The 18,275-nt window shown below is 40.8% G+C and overlaps 3 protein-coding genes across 8 annotated transcripts; 1 reads left to right on the top strand and 2 right to left on the bottom strand.

Moving 5' to 3' along the window:
- Positions 1–1,493: 1,493 nt before the first annotated feature.
- mcm8 (minichromosome maintenance 8 homologous recombination repair factor) lies at positions 1,494–9,436 on the bottom strand. 4 transcript variants are annotated; one of them, XM_057343660.1, is made up of 20 exons: positions 9,362–9,436; positions 8,938–9,096; positions 8,130–8,464; positions 7,953–8,045; positions 7,741–7,823; positions 7,416–7,565; positions 7,174–7,277; positions 6,883–7,081; positions 6,599–6,684; positions 5,654–5,802; positions 5,316–5,514; positions 5,204–5,234; positions 4,989–5,129; positions 4,759–4,900; positions 3,104–3,299; positions 2,671–2,890; positions 2,377–2,586; positions 2,218–2,294; positions 1,929–2,118; positions 1,494–1,833 (listed from the first exon to the last, which is right to left on the bottom strand). In XM_057343660.1, the coding sequence occupies exons 3-20, from the start codon at positions 8,443–8,445 to the stop codon at positions 1,741–1,743; spliced, it is 2,679 nt and encodes an 892-aa protein (XP_057199643.1). In that variant the 5' UTR covers positions 8,446–8,464; positions 8,938–9,096; positions 9,362–9,436; the 3' UTR covers positions 1,494–1,740. The 4 variants fall into 4 exon arrangements, with proteins under 4 accessions (XP_057199643.1, XP_057199642.1, XP_057199644.1 ...); XM_057343659.1 differs by having other exon boundaries at positions 9,272–9,383; XM_057343661.1 differs by lacking the exon at positions 9,362–9,436 and having other exon boundaries at positions 8,130–8,310; positions 8,353–8,464; positions 8,938–9,247.
- On the top strand, positions 9,421–13,682 carry napba (N-ethylmaleimide-sensitive factor attachment protein, beta a). Its single transcript, XM_057343668.1, has 11 exons — positions 9,421–9,631; positions 9,948–10,027; positions 10,792–10,908; positions 11,015–11,061; positions 11,166–11,243; positions 11,320–11,375; positions 11,453–11,537; positions 11,615–11,719; positions 11,800–11,868; positions 11,945–11,995; positions 12,706–13,682. Exons 1-11 carry the CDS (start codon positions 9,534–9,536, stop codon positions 12,805–12,807), a joined length of 888 nt encoding a protein of 295 aa, XP_057199651.1. The 5' UTR covers positions 9,421–9,533; the 3' UTR covers positions 12,808–13,682.
- A 191-nt stretch (positions 13,683–13,873) lies between these two features.
- Positions 13,874–17,669, bottom strand: klhl10a (kelch-like family member 10a). 3 transcript variants are annotated; one of them, XM_057343664.1, is made up of 9 exons: positions 17,557–17,669; positions 17,137–17,236; positions 16,142–16,634; positions 15,649–16,068; positions 15,375–15,572; positions 15,056–15,205; positions 14,853–14,969; positions 14,686–14,777; positions 13,874–14,540 (listed from the first exon to the last, which is right to left on the bottom strand). In XM_057343664.1, the coding sequence occupies exons 2-9, from the start codon at positions 17,160–17,162 to the stop codon at positions 14,441–14,443; spliced, it is 1,596 nt and encodes a 531-aa protein (XP_057199647.1). In that variant the 5' UTR covers positions 17,163–17,236; positions 17,557–17,669; the 3' UTR covers positions 13,874–14,440. The 3 variants fall into 3 exon arrangements, with proteins under 3 accessions (XP_057199647.1, XP_057199648.1, XP_057199646.1); XM_057343665.1 differs by lacking the exon at positions 17,137–17,236; XM_057343663.1 differs by lacking the exon at positions 17,557–17,669 and having other exon boundaries at positions 17,137–17,282.
- Between the last annotated feature and the right edge of the window lie 606 nt (positions 17,670–18,275).

The raw sequence follows: 18,275 nt of genomic DNA, 5'->3' as shown, positions 1-18,275 counted from the left end.
GATTTACAGTATATTCTTTCCTCTTTTCCACAATGCCACATCGTCAGTACAATGATCGCCCAATGTCTCCCTGAACTTGAAAAAAACATCATTTATCAGAATTAAAAAGAGTACTGGACTTAAGATGCAGCCCAGTGGGGTACCCAATTCTAACTTGAATAAATATGTTTAACAAACCATCTTTAATCAAATTATATATTCTACCTGTAATTCATATCTTATCAAGTTTGATCATTAACTCCTCTTTCCAAACCATGTCATATGCTTTTTCGACATCAAAGACAACTGCCATCGCTGATTCCTTATTAACCTGAGCTTTCTTAACATCTTTTACCAAACATGGGGTCAACAATTCCTCTCCTGAAACGCCCTGCCGTATTCCTCGCCGTCTCTGTGTGTGTTTACGACAGTTGTTGTAAGGGGCGGGGCGGTGCCGTAAAGCAAACGTGCTTTATTATATTTTCACCCATAGACATAAATAACTAAATGCCGCATGACTACTGTTTATTTTATTTTTCATTATAAACATTTATATTTATATTGAGAATATTACAAGAGATGCATTTCAATATTATGTATAACAAAACATTTGTAAACATAATACACAAGAGAGAAAGAAAATAATATTTTGTGTGTTTTAACACTTTTTTTTGTTTTTCTTCAATTTATAAAGTTTCGGCAAAACTTTTTAACTCCGAGCATCTGTTAAGTAGGTAGTCCACCATATTGGAACAGTGCGAGCCGGTCCGTTAACCCTCAAGATCAGTCTGACTGTGAATGATTATGAAAACATATTTATTGTTGTGTAGACTCGAACATTATCTGCTAAACTAACAGATGACAACAACGAAAAGTTAATCCCATTTTCGAGAATTTAAATCCCCGTGGTTTTCACAGCCATGTCTGCCCGCGCAATGCTGGGGCATTCTAGTCAACTGTGAGTGACGTCAGTGGACCATTCCAAGATGGCGGACACGTCTGTGTGCGTCTACGTGCCTGGAGCGCTTGAATGCGGCATTTAGTTATATATATATATATACAGTATATATATTATTACACCAGTGTGTAACAAATATTACTTTTACATTTACATTTAGCAGACGCTTTTATCCAAAGCGACTTACAGATGAGGGAAACAATGGTAGCAATTGGAACAAGTGCAATAAAAAACGGGTCTCATATAGCCTACCACAGTATACAGAATTTGACAAGGTATACGTTTAATCTACAAAATTAAAATTATATGAAATTATATATATTTTCAAAAATATAGATAATACATTCGGAACTATTTAATCAACACTCTATTTACCTCTTATAAAAATAATACCAAAACACATTACAAAACAATTACTAGTTAGTCTCTACTTTAAAATGATAATTTATTTATTTAATTATATCTTTATTTATATTTGTAGTGATACTATTATTGATACAATGATATTAATAATAATACATTATAAATAATGCAATTTAGTTAATATTAGAAATAAAGTATATTAAATACCACAATGCATACCAATTGAAGGATTCTGTTTTATTATTAAGACAGTCACTGTTCAGTTTAATTAATTTTATCCACTACAACTGTGAGATTTGTCTATATTTATGTACATAAAAATGTACAGTTTAAAACTACAACATTGAAACTTTTATTTTAACATTAACACATACATATATATTTTTCTGCATTTAAAACATAACACACAACAGTGAACTCGGCTTGACACACTATAAATATCACACAGTCTGAAGCTGATAGGTCCTGTGAGCTTTCTTCAGAAGGTATCCCTGTTCATTGAGAGCACTGACGAAACCCTCAAAATCCACAACCTGAGCAAAAGCAAGGAAACAAACGTGTGAATATTACACCTGTGATAATGTAGGGTGTGTTCAGCTGTATTTGTAGAGGGAAAGAATGTCTTCACCTGTATTTGTAGATCTTTGGCGAGTTGTTGTAACTCCTGGATCTCAAACATGGTTCTTCGTTGGCGCTCAGCAAGCTTGTTTAACGCCGTGATAAATTTCTTGGCTTTGGAGCGGTTACTCATTCCAGAGCCGAGATGAGAACGGTCGAAATCCAGACGGCCAAATTCATCTGAATACGTGTCGATTAAGCTGAGCGCAGAGGAAAGAGGTTCAGCATTCAAAAACTTAAGGTCAGGCAAAAGGTTTGAACTAAACATGTGAAGATCAAGTGCAGGTTTTAGGAGACACCTGTGCTTCATGATGTCCACCACATCTTCTGCATCACTTTGTGTTGCTTTCTCTCTCAGCTCAACACGAGCTCGCGCCTGCAGACAGGACAACAGATTTATACAAAGACATTAAGTTCTGAAAGCAAACTGAATGAATAAAACACGTGAGGCATCAGACCTCTGTCAGACGGATGAGAGACTCCAGCTGACGGGTGGTGATGGGCGTGCTGTCCGCTGTCTGGTTCTGTTTGCGCAGCTCCAGATAAAAGTCCTGCAGAACTCGCGCGGCCTCTGCGGACAGCGTGGGGTGAACGTAATGTCGGGCGTAACCCACATACTTCCGCAGAAGCTGGTGCGGAATGAGATCAAGATTCTCGCCAGGAAGCAACTGTGAATAAAAACAGTGCTGTGTAATTCAGTACAGCGCTCAACGTTTCATTTGGAATAAAAGCGTGAATCACGCATGTGTTACTTTGAGTCTGTCAGCGAGGGGTTTCTCCGTCGAGACCTCCAGTATGGAGATGTTGGACTCCTGCGTGCCGCAGCGTGTCACCGCAGCGCTGCTAATCGCCCCCGTCTTTCCTGCACGCATGGCCATCACGTGTTCAGACAGCAGGTGATCGTGGTCTTCGTTTGGAGTGTCCAACAGGATAAAGACCAGATCAAACCTGGACAGCAGTGCACTGCCCATTCTACAGCCGTACAGAGAGAAAATGTTTCTAGATTATCACACCACAATGTTGCATCTTCAGTCATAATCAGCCCACAGATAATAATATAACAAAGAACTGTTTGATTTAGTGTAAGAACTGTGCTTTTAACTTCCAATATTTTTGGTAACACACATCTATAAAAAATGGCGTGATTTGTATTTCTAGTGTGATTTATTGTAGACATCAACTCACTTGAGGTTCTCGGAGACAGTCTTGCCTTTATTATAATGTCCTCCCGCAGGATTGGCTGCTGCGATGATGGAAGTTCGAGCTGGAAGTGTGCAGACGATCCCGGCTTTAGCCAAACTGATGCTCTGCTGCTCCATGGCCTCCAGCAGCGCCTGATGCTGACTGCCCATCTTATCAAACTCATCGATACAACACATCCCTGTCACAAATACATCAACAGCAACTCATTCCTCTTAAATACATCCTTACACTTGCATTTGAATGAATGTTTTCCCTTTTCTTACTTGACATGTTTACAAACCTGTTTGCTCAGATATGACCAGACCTTCAGAACTTTTCGCCGCTTTCTTTGGCCAAGGCCCGCCCAAGAGGCCATATGACTGACAGGTAAAGCAACAAATCACGTTTCGTTTGGTGCCGCGTCATGTCTAGAGGCGTGGAAATGTCCCCGCAGTAACATTCACGAACGCGTCAAAAGTTAACAGCAACAAAATGATTCTAAGTTTATGCCATGAACCTTGCTTACTTTTAAGAATTAAGCGTTTAGTCGATCCTGATGAGTATTCATGAAAAATCTTAGCGCAAGAGTTGCTCCTAGTGACAAAATTCTACGAAAATTCTTAGAAATGTGGGCATTTCCCCTTAAAATTACAGAAAAGATCCTAGTAAAGAAAAAAGTAATTCATAAAGCATCTTAACCCTTAAAAGAGCTCTTAAGGTCCAAAAGTTTAGGAGTTGCGAGGAGAACTTTTAAAAGGCTTAAGAGTTTCTTTAGCAGCAGAGAAAATGGACAAAACGCGAAAAGTGTGAAGAAATGTGTTGCAATGCATGACAATTTCCATATTACTTTTAAGGTTTATCTGATTTTTTTATTGTTTTTCTGTGTTCAACTTTAGTTTTTCTTGGTTTTGGTTTTCTTTTACAGCTTCTTTGATGCCATGTAAATTGTAAAAGCGCTATAAAATAAATTAAATTGAATAACAGTGAGTTAATAAGACACAACACATTAGATCGTGCAGGGTTCAGGTTTGTTACTGATCATATTAGAGACACACTAACATCTCCAAGACAGCGCAGAAATGACATAGCGCCAGAAACAGAAGAAATCACTACATCAACATATTTAGCAACTGGAGAAATGCAGCGCTGCAGCGGCGATGATTTGGTTCTGTCACAACCTTCTATAGTGATCACACAAACAATTACAGAAACGTATTGTGTCACTGTTCATTTTCTATCAAATACATTGACATTAACAGCATGGAAAAAATAAAGAATATATACAGTATATATAGTGCATGTGTGTGCGTGAGGAAGGTAAAACAGGAAAAAAGACATGTGCAATTTCAAACTAACGACCCTAGCGCTCTTTTTTCCTTCTTGGCCAGCCAACCAATCACAGTCTTTAAAAGCAACGGGGTCAGCCCCGCCTCCTCACTGAGATAAAAGTTTTTGTCTTTTCCTTGCTCAAAGATGGTTTCAGATTGGTCCTGAATCGCTTTTAAGCTAAGACTCCGACGTAGAAGTTTTTAAGCTAAATTAAGAGTTTTCTTAGAGGATTCTTAGAAGCTTTAAGAGACGTTTAGCCAACGGTCCGCGGGCGTGACGTCTGAGGCTGAGACTAGCTCAGAGATGATGATGATGTGCAGATGAAATACCTTGATCTCCCAACACCAGAGCTCCGGCCTCTAGAGCGTAATCTCCAGATCCGCTGTCCCGGGACAGAGACACAGTCAGTCCTGAGGTGGTGGTTGTGTTCCCGCAAACATAAACACCCCGCGGAGCCACGTTACACACGGCCTGAACCCACAAATACACACACAGCGCGCTTTAATATCATCTGCAAACATCCGAGCCGTAGATTTCAGAGATGAATACACTCATTCACCTGTAACATCTGGCTTTTACCCAGTCCAGGATCACCAACGATTAGCATATGAGGGTCTCCTCGTATGGGGATCCGATTCTTATCATCAACATACTTCTGACATCCGCCAAACAGAGCCAGAGCTAATCCTGCTTTAACAAGCTGACACACACAGACACCGATGTAAAATATTGTGACTGAGGTTAAATAAAAAAACACAATACATGGACACTCACCACATGGCCGTAAATAGCAGGACAAAGTGAGCTGCAATTGATATGACAGAGTGTTACACACGCACAGTAATGTCACGTGAGATATGATGAAGCACAGGAAAGCGTTCCTCACTTCACTATCAGTTTGAAGAGGTCGTCCTGAGCTTGAATCTCCTGGATGGCGTAGAGATCTTTAATGGAGAACTCCACAGAAGGTCCCTGTCCTTCCGTCTCAGAGGACGCTTTGCTCTTCTGTCCCTTTGAGTTACTCACTGAATTTGCCTGAATGTACAGCAGGAACATGCACTTGTCCTTCTTGTGTCGCCCACTTCCTGAAGAAACACACACCACACGAAGGTCTTCACTTAAAAATGAGCTGAGAGGTGCTCAAGAGAAAGTTCTCTGTCATAAATATTATACAGTACATGACATCAGTTTCTTTCTTCAATCCTCGCGTAAATGACCTCGTACCGTCATCGCTGGACACTTTAATAACACCCGTGATGGTCACCATGTCTCCGGGCACACAGCTGTCCACCAGATCCTGCGTGAGTTCACATTCAACGGTGCGCGGGATTCGACCGGACTCACGCTGGTCATCTGAGATCAGCTCCTGAACTCTGAGCACAAATCAGCAGGACACACAGAGCAGATGTTGTCAGACGTATAGACCACTTCACCAGATATAAACACCGGTCCAGAGGCACTTCTGGTTTCGTTTTCTTATTTTACTTTTAAATCGTACGTATATAATTCAATCTTAAAAGATATTCGTTAAACATTTTGATTCAGTTATAAATGTTCTGTTGGTTGTATTTTGTTTAAACATATGTGTAGTGTTGAAGGCACACTTCACCCAAAAATGACAATTCTGTCCTCATTTCCTCGCCTTCGAGTTGTTCCAAATCTGTATAAATGTCTTTGTTCTGATGAACACAGAAAAAGATATTTGGAAGAATGCGTATAACCAGACAGATTTTGCCCCCCACTGACTCCCATAGTAGGAAAAAATACTTGTGTTGAACACAAAAGAAGATACTTTGAAGAATGTAGGACAGCAAACAGTTCTGGGGCACTTTTGACCACCATTGTTTTTTTCCTACTATGGGAGTCAATGGGGGGCAAAATCTGTCTGGTTATACGCATTCTTCCAAATATCTTTCTCTGTGTTCATCAGAACAAAGACATTTATACAGATTTGGAACAACTCGAAGGTGAGGAAATGAGGACAGAATTGTCATTTTTGGGTGAAGAGTCCCTTTAAAGAACTGAAACAGTTCCTATGGACCAGCATTAGTTACATTTTTCAAAGTGGTCTATAACATGTCATGTACGGTGTGATAGAAAATGATCCTCATGAAAGCACAGAATTATATGTTGAGGCACAAAAATGTGACTCAGTTCTACACTTCATACTTGATTGTTTGCCAGTCGACAGTGAGGGTCAAGGGTGAACTTCTGTTTGGTGTGAACAACCGTCCACGACATTCTACCTGTAAACACTGCAACAGCAAGAAAACACATGTCAGATTTCAATAGATACGGCAAACACTTTTTATTCTCATATCTATTCATTTTTTAAATGTACACACACTTTATTTCTTCTGTCATTTGCATACTTGCACGTGACTGGAATGTTTGAAACCAAACTAAAGTCAACAAACACTGAGTATCAGACGAGTAATGTTCGTGAAGTGTACTTTAGTGGGTGTGGAGTATTTTCCATCCGGCAGCGTCACGCTCTGTGTGTCTCCACAGGAGTTACAGGTGAAGGCCAACTTACTGCACAGAGGCTTGATGTTACTCACTCGTACCACCGTACCTCTGATCGCAACCAACTTGCCGTATAAATTCGCTCTCAGACTTTTTAAAGGAGTCAGAGGCTCGAAGTTATAAAGCCTAAGACAAAGAGACCACAAGAGGATTATTAAGACACACGCGTATGTAACACTGCTGGAGTTACTTCAGTAAAGACAGATGAGCGCTCTGACCTGGCGCTGATATGAGGGGTGTTGATTATGGGTCTCAGACTGGCAGGCAGCTCCTCCTGTCCCTGGAGTTCAGCCGCGTGTCTCTCAAGATCAACAGTCAACACCTGCAGGCAAAAGAGATTCCTGATTCTGACCTACAGCTGAAAGCAAATGACTCACGCTGAAACCCGCGGAGTTAGAACTGATGAGCGTCATGAGAAGTGCCCTACGGACAAACACACATTTTAAATAGACACGCAGACCTGATGAATTGCTAAACCCAAGCAGTCCAGGATCTTCTCTGGCATTTCTTTCAGCTCTTTGGCGAGGTCGGGTAAAGTCTGTGATATCTGCTTGTTTGAGAGAAGGTCTTTATAATCCACCAGAATGCTTCCTTTCCTTTCAATTTCATCCTGATAGAATGGCAAAACTGTGATTACACGGCTGCAGTGTGGAGAAAAATTCACCACGAAAGGTCAGAACTGACCAGAATCACAAACATATCATTTCATTCCATTCATTATTTATGCATATTTTTTTTAAAAAGGAAAAATTGTTATTCATACAGTCAAACCTCATTTCCTTCACCTTATCATAAAGATCAATTTGTGACGTGAAGTACTGCTCAAATGCCTTGATCTTCTCGACATACGGTGAACTCTCCACAAAACCTGCGAGAGGACAAAAATCAATATTATGTAACGCTTTAATACAGTGAGTGTACAGTATACAGTATATGAACATTAAGCAGTCACATGGCTTGACTGAATGTTCACAAGTGAAACGAGAAAACACACAACCTTCAGAGAAATAAAGTCTCCAGCCTTTATATGGACACGTGATATCAAGAGTTGACTGGATGATGCGTGCTTGACTGACTGCTGGAGTTATTCCTGAGCCGACACAAACACACAAAAGTCAGTCATCAACAACAACAACAACAACAGCTTATACTGTACATCTGACAGAACACTCACTGTGTTGTTTGTTGTTGGTGTAATAGTTTCCTCTTCCTCCTCTGTTCCAGGGCCGACCTCTCCCGCCTCTGTTCTGACCAGCATTATATCCTCTTCCTCTCCACCCTCCGTCTCCTCCTCCTCTTGCACCTGACCCGTCTCCTCCTCCTCTTCTCCAGCCTCCTCCTCTAGCACCCGAGCCATCTCCTCCTCTTCCTCTCCACCCTCCTGTAGAACCTGTGTCGTCTCCTCCTCTTCCTCTCCATCCTCCTCTAGCACCCGAGCCGTCTCCTCCTCCTCCCCTCCACGACCCTCCAGCAGAGGCCGGGCTGCTCATCCTGATAAATCTATAATGACTTCCCAATAAAGTAATCTCTGTGTTCATTAAAACAAATATAATCAACCTCCTAAAACATCACAGAAACTCGACTGGATTTAATGGGAAGTGTATTGGTTTTAATGAAAACTACAATGACGTCTGTGGGTCTCTACTGGTGTTGAGTACAGAGTATTGGTGTGATGTTATCTGCCAGATGGGAACCATCAGAACACCGTCATTCTTAAACAAGACTCAAAACACACTACACAAAGGAACTTTTTATCCTGCACTATATCAAGTGAATTTATCTTATCTTAGTCATTTTAACGTGCAGAGACTGAAATGAACATATGTGCTAAAATACTGACGTAAATGCAAATAATCTCCTCAGTGTTGTGCTGTTTATATGCGTCACTTACTACACAACAACTTGACTAAACTTCATAATCATAAACATGACACTAAAAACACAAACTAATGCTCATTTATGTTATTAAATAAAGTACTTACAGTCACTGTTTACTTCCTCAGTCTGTGACGTCAGCACGCCATTCAAGTTTGGCGCTAAAATGACACAACTTCCGGGCACGTTCTATGCCATGACGACGTAAAAGTTTACTTGCGAAATTTTATTATCACTTCTTTGTAGAAGGATGCCGGAAATAAAGCCTTAGTAAATGAAAAACAAAGCAGACATAATTATTTACATGCACATTGATTTAAAAATGTGAAGCTGAATACATGATATCCAAACGTGAGCGCCGAATCTGCAGAAATAAATGAATTAAATAATGCATACATTTATTCACAATTGTATTTATATTTTTATTAATATTAATCCTACATTTATTAATTTACTGAATAATTTCATATGCCTTTTTTTCTATGTCCTCGTGTTATGATAAAAAGAGAGCGCCGCAGTTCATCTTCTAACCAGAGGGTGTCGCCGTTTCCCCATCGACTTGCAGCATCATCAGCATCATCCGACAGGAGGAGGAGGAGAGCATCCTTAATGATTCTGCGCTAGCAAGCGGCTCTATATCAACAAACCCCGGGCCTTCACCGATCTAAAGCACATCCACACCTGATATATCACACATCGCATCATGGATAACTCCGGCAAAGAGAAGGAGGCAATGCAGCTGATTGCAGAGGCGGACAAAAAAGTCAAATCGTCGGGTTCGTTTCTCGGAGGGATGTTCGGGTGAGACATCGAAACGATGCTCGTCACGATCTGACATTCAAAGACATCCAATGCCCCAGAGAATTGTGTTGTCATTTTTGTTTTCCTGTGAACTAAATGCTTTTGTATGTGTGTGTGCACATTTTAAATGGATCCATAAGATGTTTTTTGGACCCGTGTCCATGTTTCTCAGCATAACTGTTCAATGTCAAATATTTCCATTGCGACATCCGGTTAAATGAATCGGCATTGCGCCGTCACGTGATCGTTCGAATGTTCATCACATTAAAACTCACGTCAAAATCTGTCATGAAGAATATGTGACCGTGTTTTCCAGGGGTAACCATAAAGTAGAAGACGCGTGTGAAATGTATGCAAGAGCCGCCAACATGTTCAAGATGGCTAAAAACTGGAGTGGTATGAATGACCCTACATCACATTAACACCTTTATGATGTCTTATTGATATTATAACATGTTTGTTATTAACGTCAATCTAATTTTCTGTTGATTAATTCATCAATATTTCATCTTTAACTCACGGACATGACATATATGTCTGTTTATAGTTTGTTAGTCATAGTGTAACCAGTGTTGGGTGTAACTAGTTACCAAGTAATTAGTTACTGTAATTTATTGAAAAAGTAAAGAAAGAGATTACTCTTATTTTTTCTGTAATTTAATTAGTTACTTTTGATGTAATTAAACTAAATACTTTGTGTAATATATGTGTGTGCAATAATGGAATCGACATCAAAATTCAAAGTTTAACTTTAAAATCTGTGCTTTAATGTATAATTCTCACATTTGTAATACTTTGGTCAGTTAATAAGAGTACTTTATGTAGTTTAAAATTATTAATTTGAATGAATTAAAAGAGCCGTTTCATGTCTATCCTTGAATCACTGAACTAATCAAGGTTGATGTAGGATATAGAAAGTCATTAGTAATAAGTCATTAAATACTTTTTGGAGAGAGTCATTTGTACAGTAATCTAATTACACTATTGAATATGTCATTAGTAACTAGTAATTAATTACTTTTTCAGAGAAATTTACCCAACACTGATTCTAACTGTAGTGTTACTGTAGGAACTGTTAGTATGTTTTGTCTGTTTTAACGTGCGTGTACTGTATGTGACGAGACAGATGATCGTGTGTGCGAATGTTTTCGTTGTCGTAGCCGCAGGGAATGCATTCTGTCAGGCCGCAAGACTTCACATGCAGATGCAAAACAAGCTGGACTCTGCCACCAGTTTCGTTGATGCCGGGAACGCGTACAAGAAAGCTGATCCTCATGGTGAGAGAGACACGTCTGCAATAACTAAACGTACCATTTCATTGATGTATTCAGTCAAAGCCAGAACATCAAACGAATGTTTGATATATCTTTTTTCATCACGCAGAGGCTATCAACTGTTTGAACGCGGCCATCGATATTTACACAGACATGGTAAGATCCTTGACAGTTTGTTCTCGTGTTGTTATGTCTGTTGTCGAACGGTATCCGTTTGGTCACATAACATGAAATCTGTCGCTTGTGTGTTCGATTGACAGGGAAGGTTCACGATTGCTGCCAAGCATCACATGACCATAGCAGAGATCTATGAATCTGAGCTGGTGGATATTGAAAAGGTGCCGTTTGCTGTTAAACGTCTGCGTGTTAGACGTTTTACATGCTACTGACGTGATCTTTGTGTCATTGTTTCAGGCCATCGCGCATTATGAGCAGGCGGCGGATTATTATAAAGGCGAAGAGTCGAACAGGTTTGCGTTTCTCTCTCAGTTTTCTCCTTGTGTTCTTTTGTAATGGTGCATTGACAGCTCGTGTTGCTCGTGTTTAGCTCGGCTAATAAATGTCTGCTGAAGGTGGGCTCATACAGCGCTCAGCTGGAGCAATACCCCAAAGCCGTGGAGATCTTCGAGCAGGTATTTATCTCACACACGAATCACTCGTGCAGTCCGTGTACAACACGCGTCCGATCTCTCTTTCTCTCTTGATTCAGGTAGCGAGCAGCACGATGGACAATCCTCTGCTGAAATACAACGCTAAAGAGTATTTCTGGAAGGCAGCTCTGTGTCACTTCATCGTGGATGAATTAAATGCTAAGGTCAGCGGGTCGTGTTGAACGTAACCGAAGGAAACTGAACCGGCGGACACACGTGACGTCTGATGTTTGTTGTCTTTCAGCTTGCCGTGGAGAAGTACGAAGGCATGTTTCCGGCGTTCTCTGATTCCAGAGAATGTAAGCTGTTGAAGGTAAACGCTTCACGGGATCGTGTCTGGTCGTTTGGCTCGCGTCGTTGAGCACTGATGGGTTTTTCTCTCTCGACAGAAACTTCTGGAGGCGCACGAGGAACAGAACAGCGAAGCGTTCACTGAGGCTGTGAGTTTCCACATCTCCAATCGTCCTCCTACGGAATGGAAACCCATTCAAAATATTTCAACACTTACAGTAAACATTCAGTAACGAAACGCTGCTTTAGTTGTTTTAGGTTTGAAATGATGAAACGAAATGAACACAAAACACACATCAGGGTTCCCACGGGTGATGGAATTTCTGGAATATCATGGAATTTTAAAAGGTCTATTCCAGACATTGAAAGTCATGGAATTGTCTATTTTTTTTGTCGAAGTCATGGAATATCAGGGATTTTTGTTTGCCACTTTAAATTTTAGTTGTAATTTTTCAATACTGTATTTTTTATTTTACTCACATTTTTGCGTATTGTCATGGTTTGTCTTCAGCGCCATTTTATTCCCTTCCCGCTTGTCACCTGGCAATCACTTAAGTCACATGTAGTCACCTGTAGCTCTTAACTACGGCAAAATACCAGGAAAATGTACATTTCAAGAGTTTTGGCTAAAAAACGACCACTTCAAAGACTGGGTTTCATTCATTACAGGTCATGGAAGTTCTACTTTTGAGTCAGTGAGAGTCAGTGAAAGTCAGTGAAAAGTCAGGGAATTTGACGTTTGGCTTCATCGCACTTTGTTGTTCTTTAGTTCATGTGATGAAGTGCACCTGTACTTACTGCCGCTTATGTTCAAATATGTTTTATTGAAAGCGTTTGATGATGTTTAATTCTCCTCCAGGTGAAGGAGTTTGATTCGATCTCTCGTCTGGACCAATGGCAGACCACCATGCTGCTGCGTATAAAGAAGACCATCCAGGGTGACAGTGGAGACCTGAAGTAATGCGTCTCAGAGAAACCCGCTGGTGTTGACTTTCATTTCTTACCGTATTGTATGTGTGTGTGTGTGTGACAATCTGCTATGGTGACAAAATAACAGTAAGCAGCATTCACGAGCGATTTACATTGCGAGTGAAAGACCTTCAAGAGATCTGAAGTGAATATTGTTAACTCACTCCTGGAAGCTGTCCCTTTACTTCAGCATAAAGAAATCTTTACCGTACCCGTGCGTGGCATGAATCTTTCTATCGTTCACTGTAATGTTCTCACCGATGTTGTCGTGCATGATAAATGTTGTGTGTTCATGTGGTGTTTAATATCAGAATATTGTGCGTGCACTTTACTTCAGAACTTATTAAATGTCTGTTTAGGTGGAAAACATGATGCCTTTGACTAGTCTTTGAACATTTTTGTGCCATTGGTTTCAAAAATGAAGCTTCACACTGTATCGTTATCACACGCGTGTCACTCAAGTCTGAACGTTTGCTTTCCTCATTAAACTAAACGTACAATAAAAGTAGAATCATGTGAAATCACAGAAAGCTTTGATTCTCTAATGTTGTGAAATATGTACATATCTGTTTCTGTTCATATTATTTGAGCTTTCGTGTTTTTACAGGTTGTTTGACATGGATATAGACACATGGGTGTTTTTGGACACAGATGACTTTTATGAATTGTAACAATTGTTAAAGAGTTTATTGTTCGAGTCATCTTGTGCTTTGAAGTTCTGTATTGTGTTCTGTTTATTTTAATGAAGAATACTTTAAATTATGAAGTGAATTGATCTACAGTATCAGACATTTAATAGGTTGAATAACTGTCAGAGAATCAAAAATGGAAATGTAAAAGAGATGGCAGACATTTCAATAAATGTTCTATTTAATTCAATGAGAAATGAATAAATGATCATCAACATCATGGCTGAAGATCTTGTTCGTTTTCATGTTTACCATAAACATACACACTGAATACTTGATTAAACCTTATTTGTAGGGTCAAAAAGGGATAAACCCAGGTGTTAAATTATCTCAGAAAATGGTTTATATTTGACCCAACAAAGCACTTCTGTTCATTTACATCCCAACGGCTGGGTTCATCTCTTTTTGACCCAACGCTGGGCTTTGTGCATGTACACACAAAAGCTGGTTAGACTTCAATCATTAAAATTCAACAGCACAGAAATAAGGTCGAGTTTCGATGATTCCTCCTCACACTTAACACATCATCTTATTCATGAAACATACCTAGCGTATAGCCTCACACACACATAATAAAGGACATTTCATTGCCATTCCGTCCAGAACACAGAAACATGACGTGCTGAGAGAATGCACACGGACATAAAACTCAACAACCAAAACACATTCTCATCACTCAGACCGAAAGAATCTTTCACAACCTAAAAATGAGCGTTTACTCAGTAAACATAATCATCGTGAAATGTGCATCGTTTTGGATCTGTTTCTGGCACCATTTGAAATGTTTTACATTAAACTTTAAACAGAAGGGTTCGACTCCACAAGCACGTTCTTTATCCACCACAGCATCCTTAACTGTACATGAAACGTTTAAACACTGTTCTTTTTTTTAATGCATTTATTCACGTCCACTCTGCGATCATGCGCTTTTGTTGCTCAGTCCTGATTGGCCGCGTACTTCGTGACTTCAGGAAATCCTGATAATACACAAAGGCTCAGACCACTGCGCTGTATGGACATGTCATTCATCTCACTCCTGTGTACACACACAAAAACACATGCGTTCCTGTTGTTCATATATTCCTGACATGAACAGTCAATAGAAAATCGTTCATATGTACTTTCTTAATACACATTCTTTAACTTGACACTTCACACTATTCAGTGTTTGTGCATGTTACCATCGTTTTGTCTTGTGGTCGTAACACTCCACGTTACTGCAGGTGCTGGATCCATTAAATCCCCCGACAACAAACATGCGATCATCCAGCACCTGGAGAATCAGACGACAGTTTAGACGCGAGAACATCTGAGCTCATCGAAGCAGAGATCAAACCAAACCGCTCACCTCGATGCCACAGTTACTGCGTTGATTGATCATTGGCTCCACGTCGTGCCAGCGGTCGCTTTGAGGGTTATAGGCCTCAACAGTCTGCAGACGGTTCACGCCGTTAAATCCACCCACCTGCAGACAATCATGTTGATTTCCGTGCTTCAGAAAGTCTATCAACGGTACGGTCATGCGAGTGTTTCTATCTGCGTGATACTCACAGCATACACTAGATCACCGTACGCAATGACACTGACACCGCTGCGGGGGTTCATCATGGGAGCGATGACAGTCCATTGGTTCGTCTGAGGATCGTAGCTCTCGGCCGTGAAGAGACATTCAGTCCCTGAGAAACCACCACAGATATACACCTGCCACACAAATACAACTATAGTCCAGCATGCCTATCAACAACATGACATACTCATTCAATTATTCTGTTACATATCCGTAACCACCCACAGCATCTTCACAAAGTCATAGCAACCACCCAGAGGTGTTTGACTACAAGATAATTAAAGTCATTGTGAATGTTGTTACCTTGCCGTGCAGCGTGGTGGCGCAAGCGTCACTCCTGAATTGGTTCATGGTGGCTATTTGAGTCCACTTGTTTGTCTGTGGGTCATATCGCTCAGCAGTGTTTAGGCGTCTGTGTCCATCATGTCCACCAACGGCATAAATCAGTCCATCCAGAAGAGCAACGCTGACGTAGCACCGTCCTTCATGCATGGGGGCCACCTACAACCAAACACATTACGTCTATGCATGTTTTTTTTTTAAATGGTTTTACACATGCAAGAGTCACGATACTCACCTCATGCCAAGTTTGCGTGATGGGATTGAATTTCCTCACGCTTCGGAAATAATTGACACTATCAAAGCCGCCGATATAGTAGACGAAGCCGTCTAGGGCCACTGTGCCGTGATAGGCTCTGGCTTCATCGTCCACCTGAGTCACGTCCACCCAGCGGTGTGCCCTTACATTATATGACTCAATCCTACTGGTGGGACCGTTGTTACTCCACCCTCCGATGGCCAATAAGATGGCAGGGGGGAGACGTGGACGTGTCAGTTCTTTCATGAGGACTAGGTCGGAGGCTCCAAGAGTGCTGACTCCAAACAAGACCTTTGCGGCATTGAAGATAACAGATGCGCAGGACTGGTTCTCCATCAGCATCCGGTTGTTCTTGACTTTATTGGTAAAGTAGTCTAAAGCCATCAAACCCATTCGAACCTGCAGCACAAGAGTCGAATGAGTAAAGGACGCTCGTAACCGTGGTAAATGTGTGTAAATGTCAAAGCCTTACCTTCGTCAGAGGTACGGCCACGTGAGTTTTACTCTCTTCAGGTGCGCGATCGAACCAGTGGAGGACGGCTTCGAAAACCATCTCCTCCTGTTTGACGTTCAGCTCATCACGCCCGATAAACTCCACGAGATGATCGGCCGAGAGCTCCAGGAACTCTTCGGATACGCGCAGAACCTCCTCAAAGTGATTCAAGATGAAGAACTTCGCTTTACTGCAGAGCTTTGAGCAGGAGTGGAAACTCTCGACGGACGTGAAGATGCCGATGCAGTTTTCAGGGGATAATTGTGACTCCAGAAAGTCACAACAGGCATCTACCAACTTTGATATCAAAAAACGATCGGCCGCAACCAGAAGCTCCGCCACGTTTTCTTGGCAAATGTGAACGGATTCTGTGTAAGCGTACTGAACGATGCAGGACATGATGTGCGGAGATACATCCGAGACATCATAGAATTCTTCTGCACTGCCGTCCCATCGGACAGAGAATATGATCCTGTGAGGAGAAATTAAACCTTGTTATTGACAAATATCAATGTGATATCTCTGCCATGCTAATTGACTAAGGGGTAGTTTCCTGGACCAGGATTAAGAGTTTTTACAAGCACGATTTACACACACACACAAAAACATGTGTGTGCATTTGGAGACAAAACAATGGCACTGGTGTATGGTAAGATATGTCAGTGCAAGCTGTTTTCAGTTTAGACAAATAAACTAAACATTTATTTTAGTCTCAAGCACACCTAAGTTAAATGTCTCAGTGTTGAATCACACACCATTTTTGATACATTTTCGTTTCGTAAAGTACTTCACAGTTTACGCATTAAACAACATGTTTCAAAATCTCTGTTCCTACAATCTCCATGAAAAGCTGCTGTGCAACAATGCAAAACTGTGAAGAGCTAATTTATAGAAATACAAATGAGAATAAACGCGCAGAACAAACATTGAGCTACACGTCAACACATAAGTGTGTGTCAAGTGCCTGTCCTTACCTAAAAAACGGACTGCATGCACACATGACGGTTTTGTGGACTTTAAAGTGGATGTGCTGGACTCTGATGGTGAGATCGGTGTGCTCGCCTTCAAAATGCCCTTCATCAAAGACACAGAAATCAGCCAAACGCATCCGATGCTCCATGTTTTGACGCTCTTAAAACTAAACCAGCCGCTTCAAACAAAACGCTCGACACAATATTCTCACACAAGATAAAATCTTGGTACTTGAGTCCCAGTGCGTAGTGTCGCTTTGTGATGTCATTGTCTTTGAAAACATTCTACACTACGATCGCTCTGAATTACGTTTTAAAGGACCAAGAATCACAAATTACGCCTTGCGCGTGTGTATGTGTGTTTGTCATATTTCAAGGGTTCAGTAATAACACTTCATCGGTGATTTACATTTGCGTACATACCTTAGACATTTGCGTACATGTCCTTTCACAAGACATCTAAAGTGCCGCGAGTCATTTTGTTGTTGTCTTTCTTCCTTTCATCGCTAACTCGCAGTTGTTTTGTTTTGTTTTGACTGGGGTGACATTTAAAAATGGCGCCAGCGGAAGTGCTTTAGGAACGGACATGCGCAGTAGCGCGTACTCGTTATGTACTTTCTTGAAATAGTCTGTAAATGTGTGATTTAGTTTTAGCGTTAACGAATTATATAAAACATAATTTTAGGTCATCCAACAACTTTTAAATATACTTTAAATATAGAGCTTGTCTATTGAAACATTACGTTACCTGACTAAAGGGGGTGTACCGGTGTGAGCGCGGGGGCGCGCTCAGATGACAGCCAAAAGACGCTCCTCAGACACTAACCTACGTGTTTTAGTGTGGTACTTCAAGAGGTAAGACATTCACTGCTCAACCTATATTTTCATATAAACTGCCATTTTAAATTCACCGAGAATGTTACATAAATAAATGGAACGGTATGTTTGTATAATTATGAGGGAAATGAAAGCAAACAGGCTGCTTAAACCGTAAAGCGCTATATTATAACGTGACTGTAGGCTAATGCTATGGTGGTCCACAGAGCGTCATGATGAATGCGAGTGAGTTTCGAATGATGTCTTTGGCTGAAGACAAGAAAAAAGAAGGTTTTAAGCTCGGTTGTTCAGTACTAATGGCTAAA

Source organism: Triplophysa rosa, linkage group LG10 (genome assembly GCF_024868665.1).
Source record: "Triplophysa rosa linkage group LG10, Trosa_1v2, whole genome shotgun sequence".
NCBI lineage: Eukaryota > Metazoa > Chordata > Actinopteri > Cypriniformes > Nemacheilidae > Triplophysa > Triplophysa rosa.
Note: the sequence above shows the minus strand (reverse complement) of the source record. Positions and strands in the feature narration are given on the sequence as shown.

Coding starts and splice junctions, on each gene's coding strand:
- klhl10a (XM_057343663.1), bottom strand. CDS start 17,282: ATGGAGCATCGGATGCGTTTGGCTGATTTCTGTGTCTTTGATGAAGGG. Junction 15,573..15,648: donor TCACGCAAACTTGGCATGAG/GTGAGTATCGTG, acceptor GTTTGGTTGTAG/GTGGCCCCCATGCATGAAGG. Junction 14,541..14,685: donor GACCACAAGACAAAACGATG/GTAACATGCACA, acceptor GTGTGTACACAG/GAGTGAGATGAATGACATGT.
- napba (XM_057343668.1), top strand. CDS start 9,534: ATGGATAACTCCGGCAAAGAGAAGGAGGCAATGCAGCTGATTGCAGAG. Junction 10,028..10,791: donor GATGGCTAAAAACTGGAGTG/GTATGAATGACC, acceptor TCGTTGTCGTAG/CCGCAGGGAATGCATTCTGT. Junction 11,376..11,452: donor AAAGGCGAAGAGTCGAACAG/GTTTGCGTTTCT, acceptor GCTCGTGTTTAG/CTCGGCTAATAAATGTCTGC.
- mcm8 (XM_057343660.1), bottom strand. CDS start 8,445: ATGAGCAGCCCGGCCTCTGCTGGAGGGTCGTGGAGGGGAGGAGGAGGA. Junction 5,515..5,653: donor TAAAGTGTCCAGCGATGACG/GTACGAGGTCAT, acceptor GTGTTTCTTCAG/GAAGTGGGCGACACAAGAAG. Junction 4,901..4,988: donor GTAAAAGCCAGATGTTACAG/GTGAATGAGTGT, acceptor TTGTGGGTTCAG/GCCGTGTGTAACGTGGCTCC.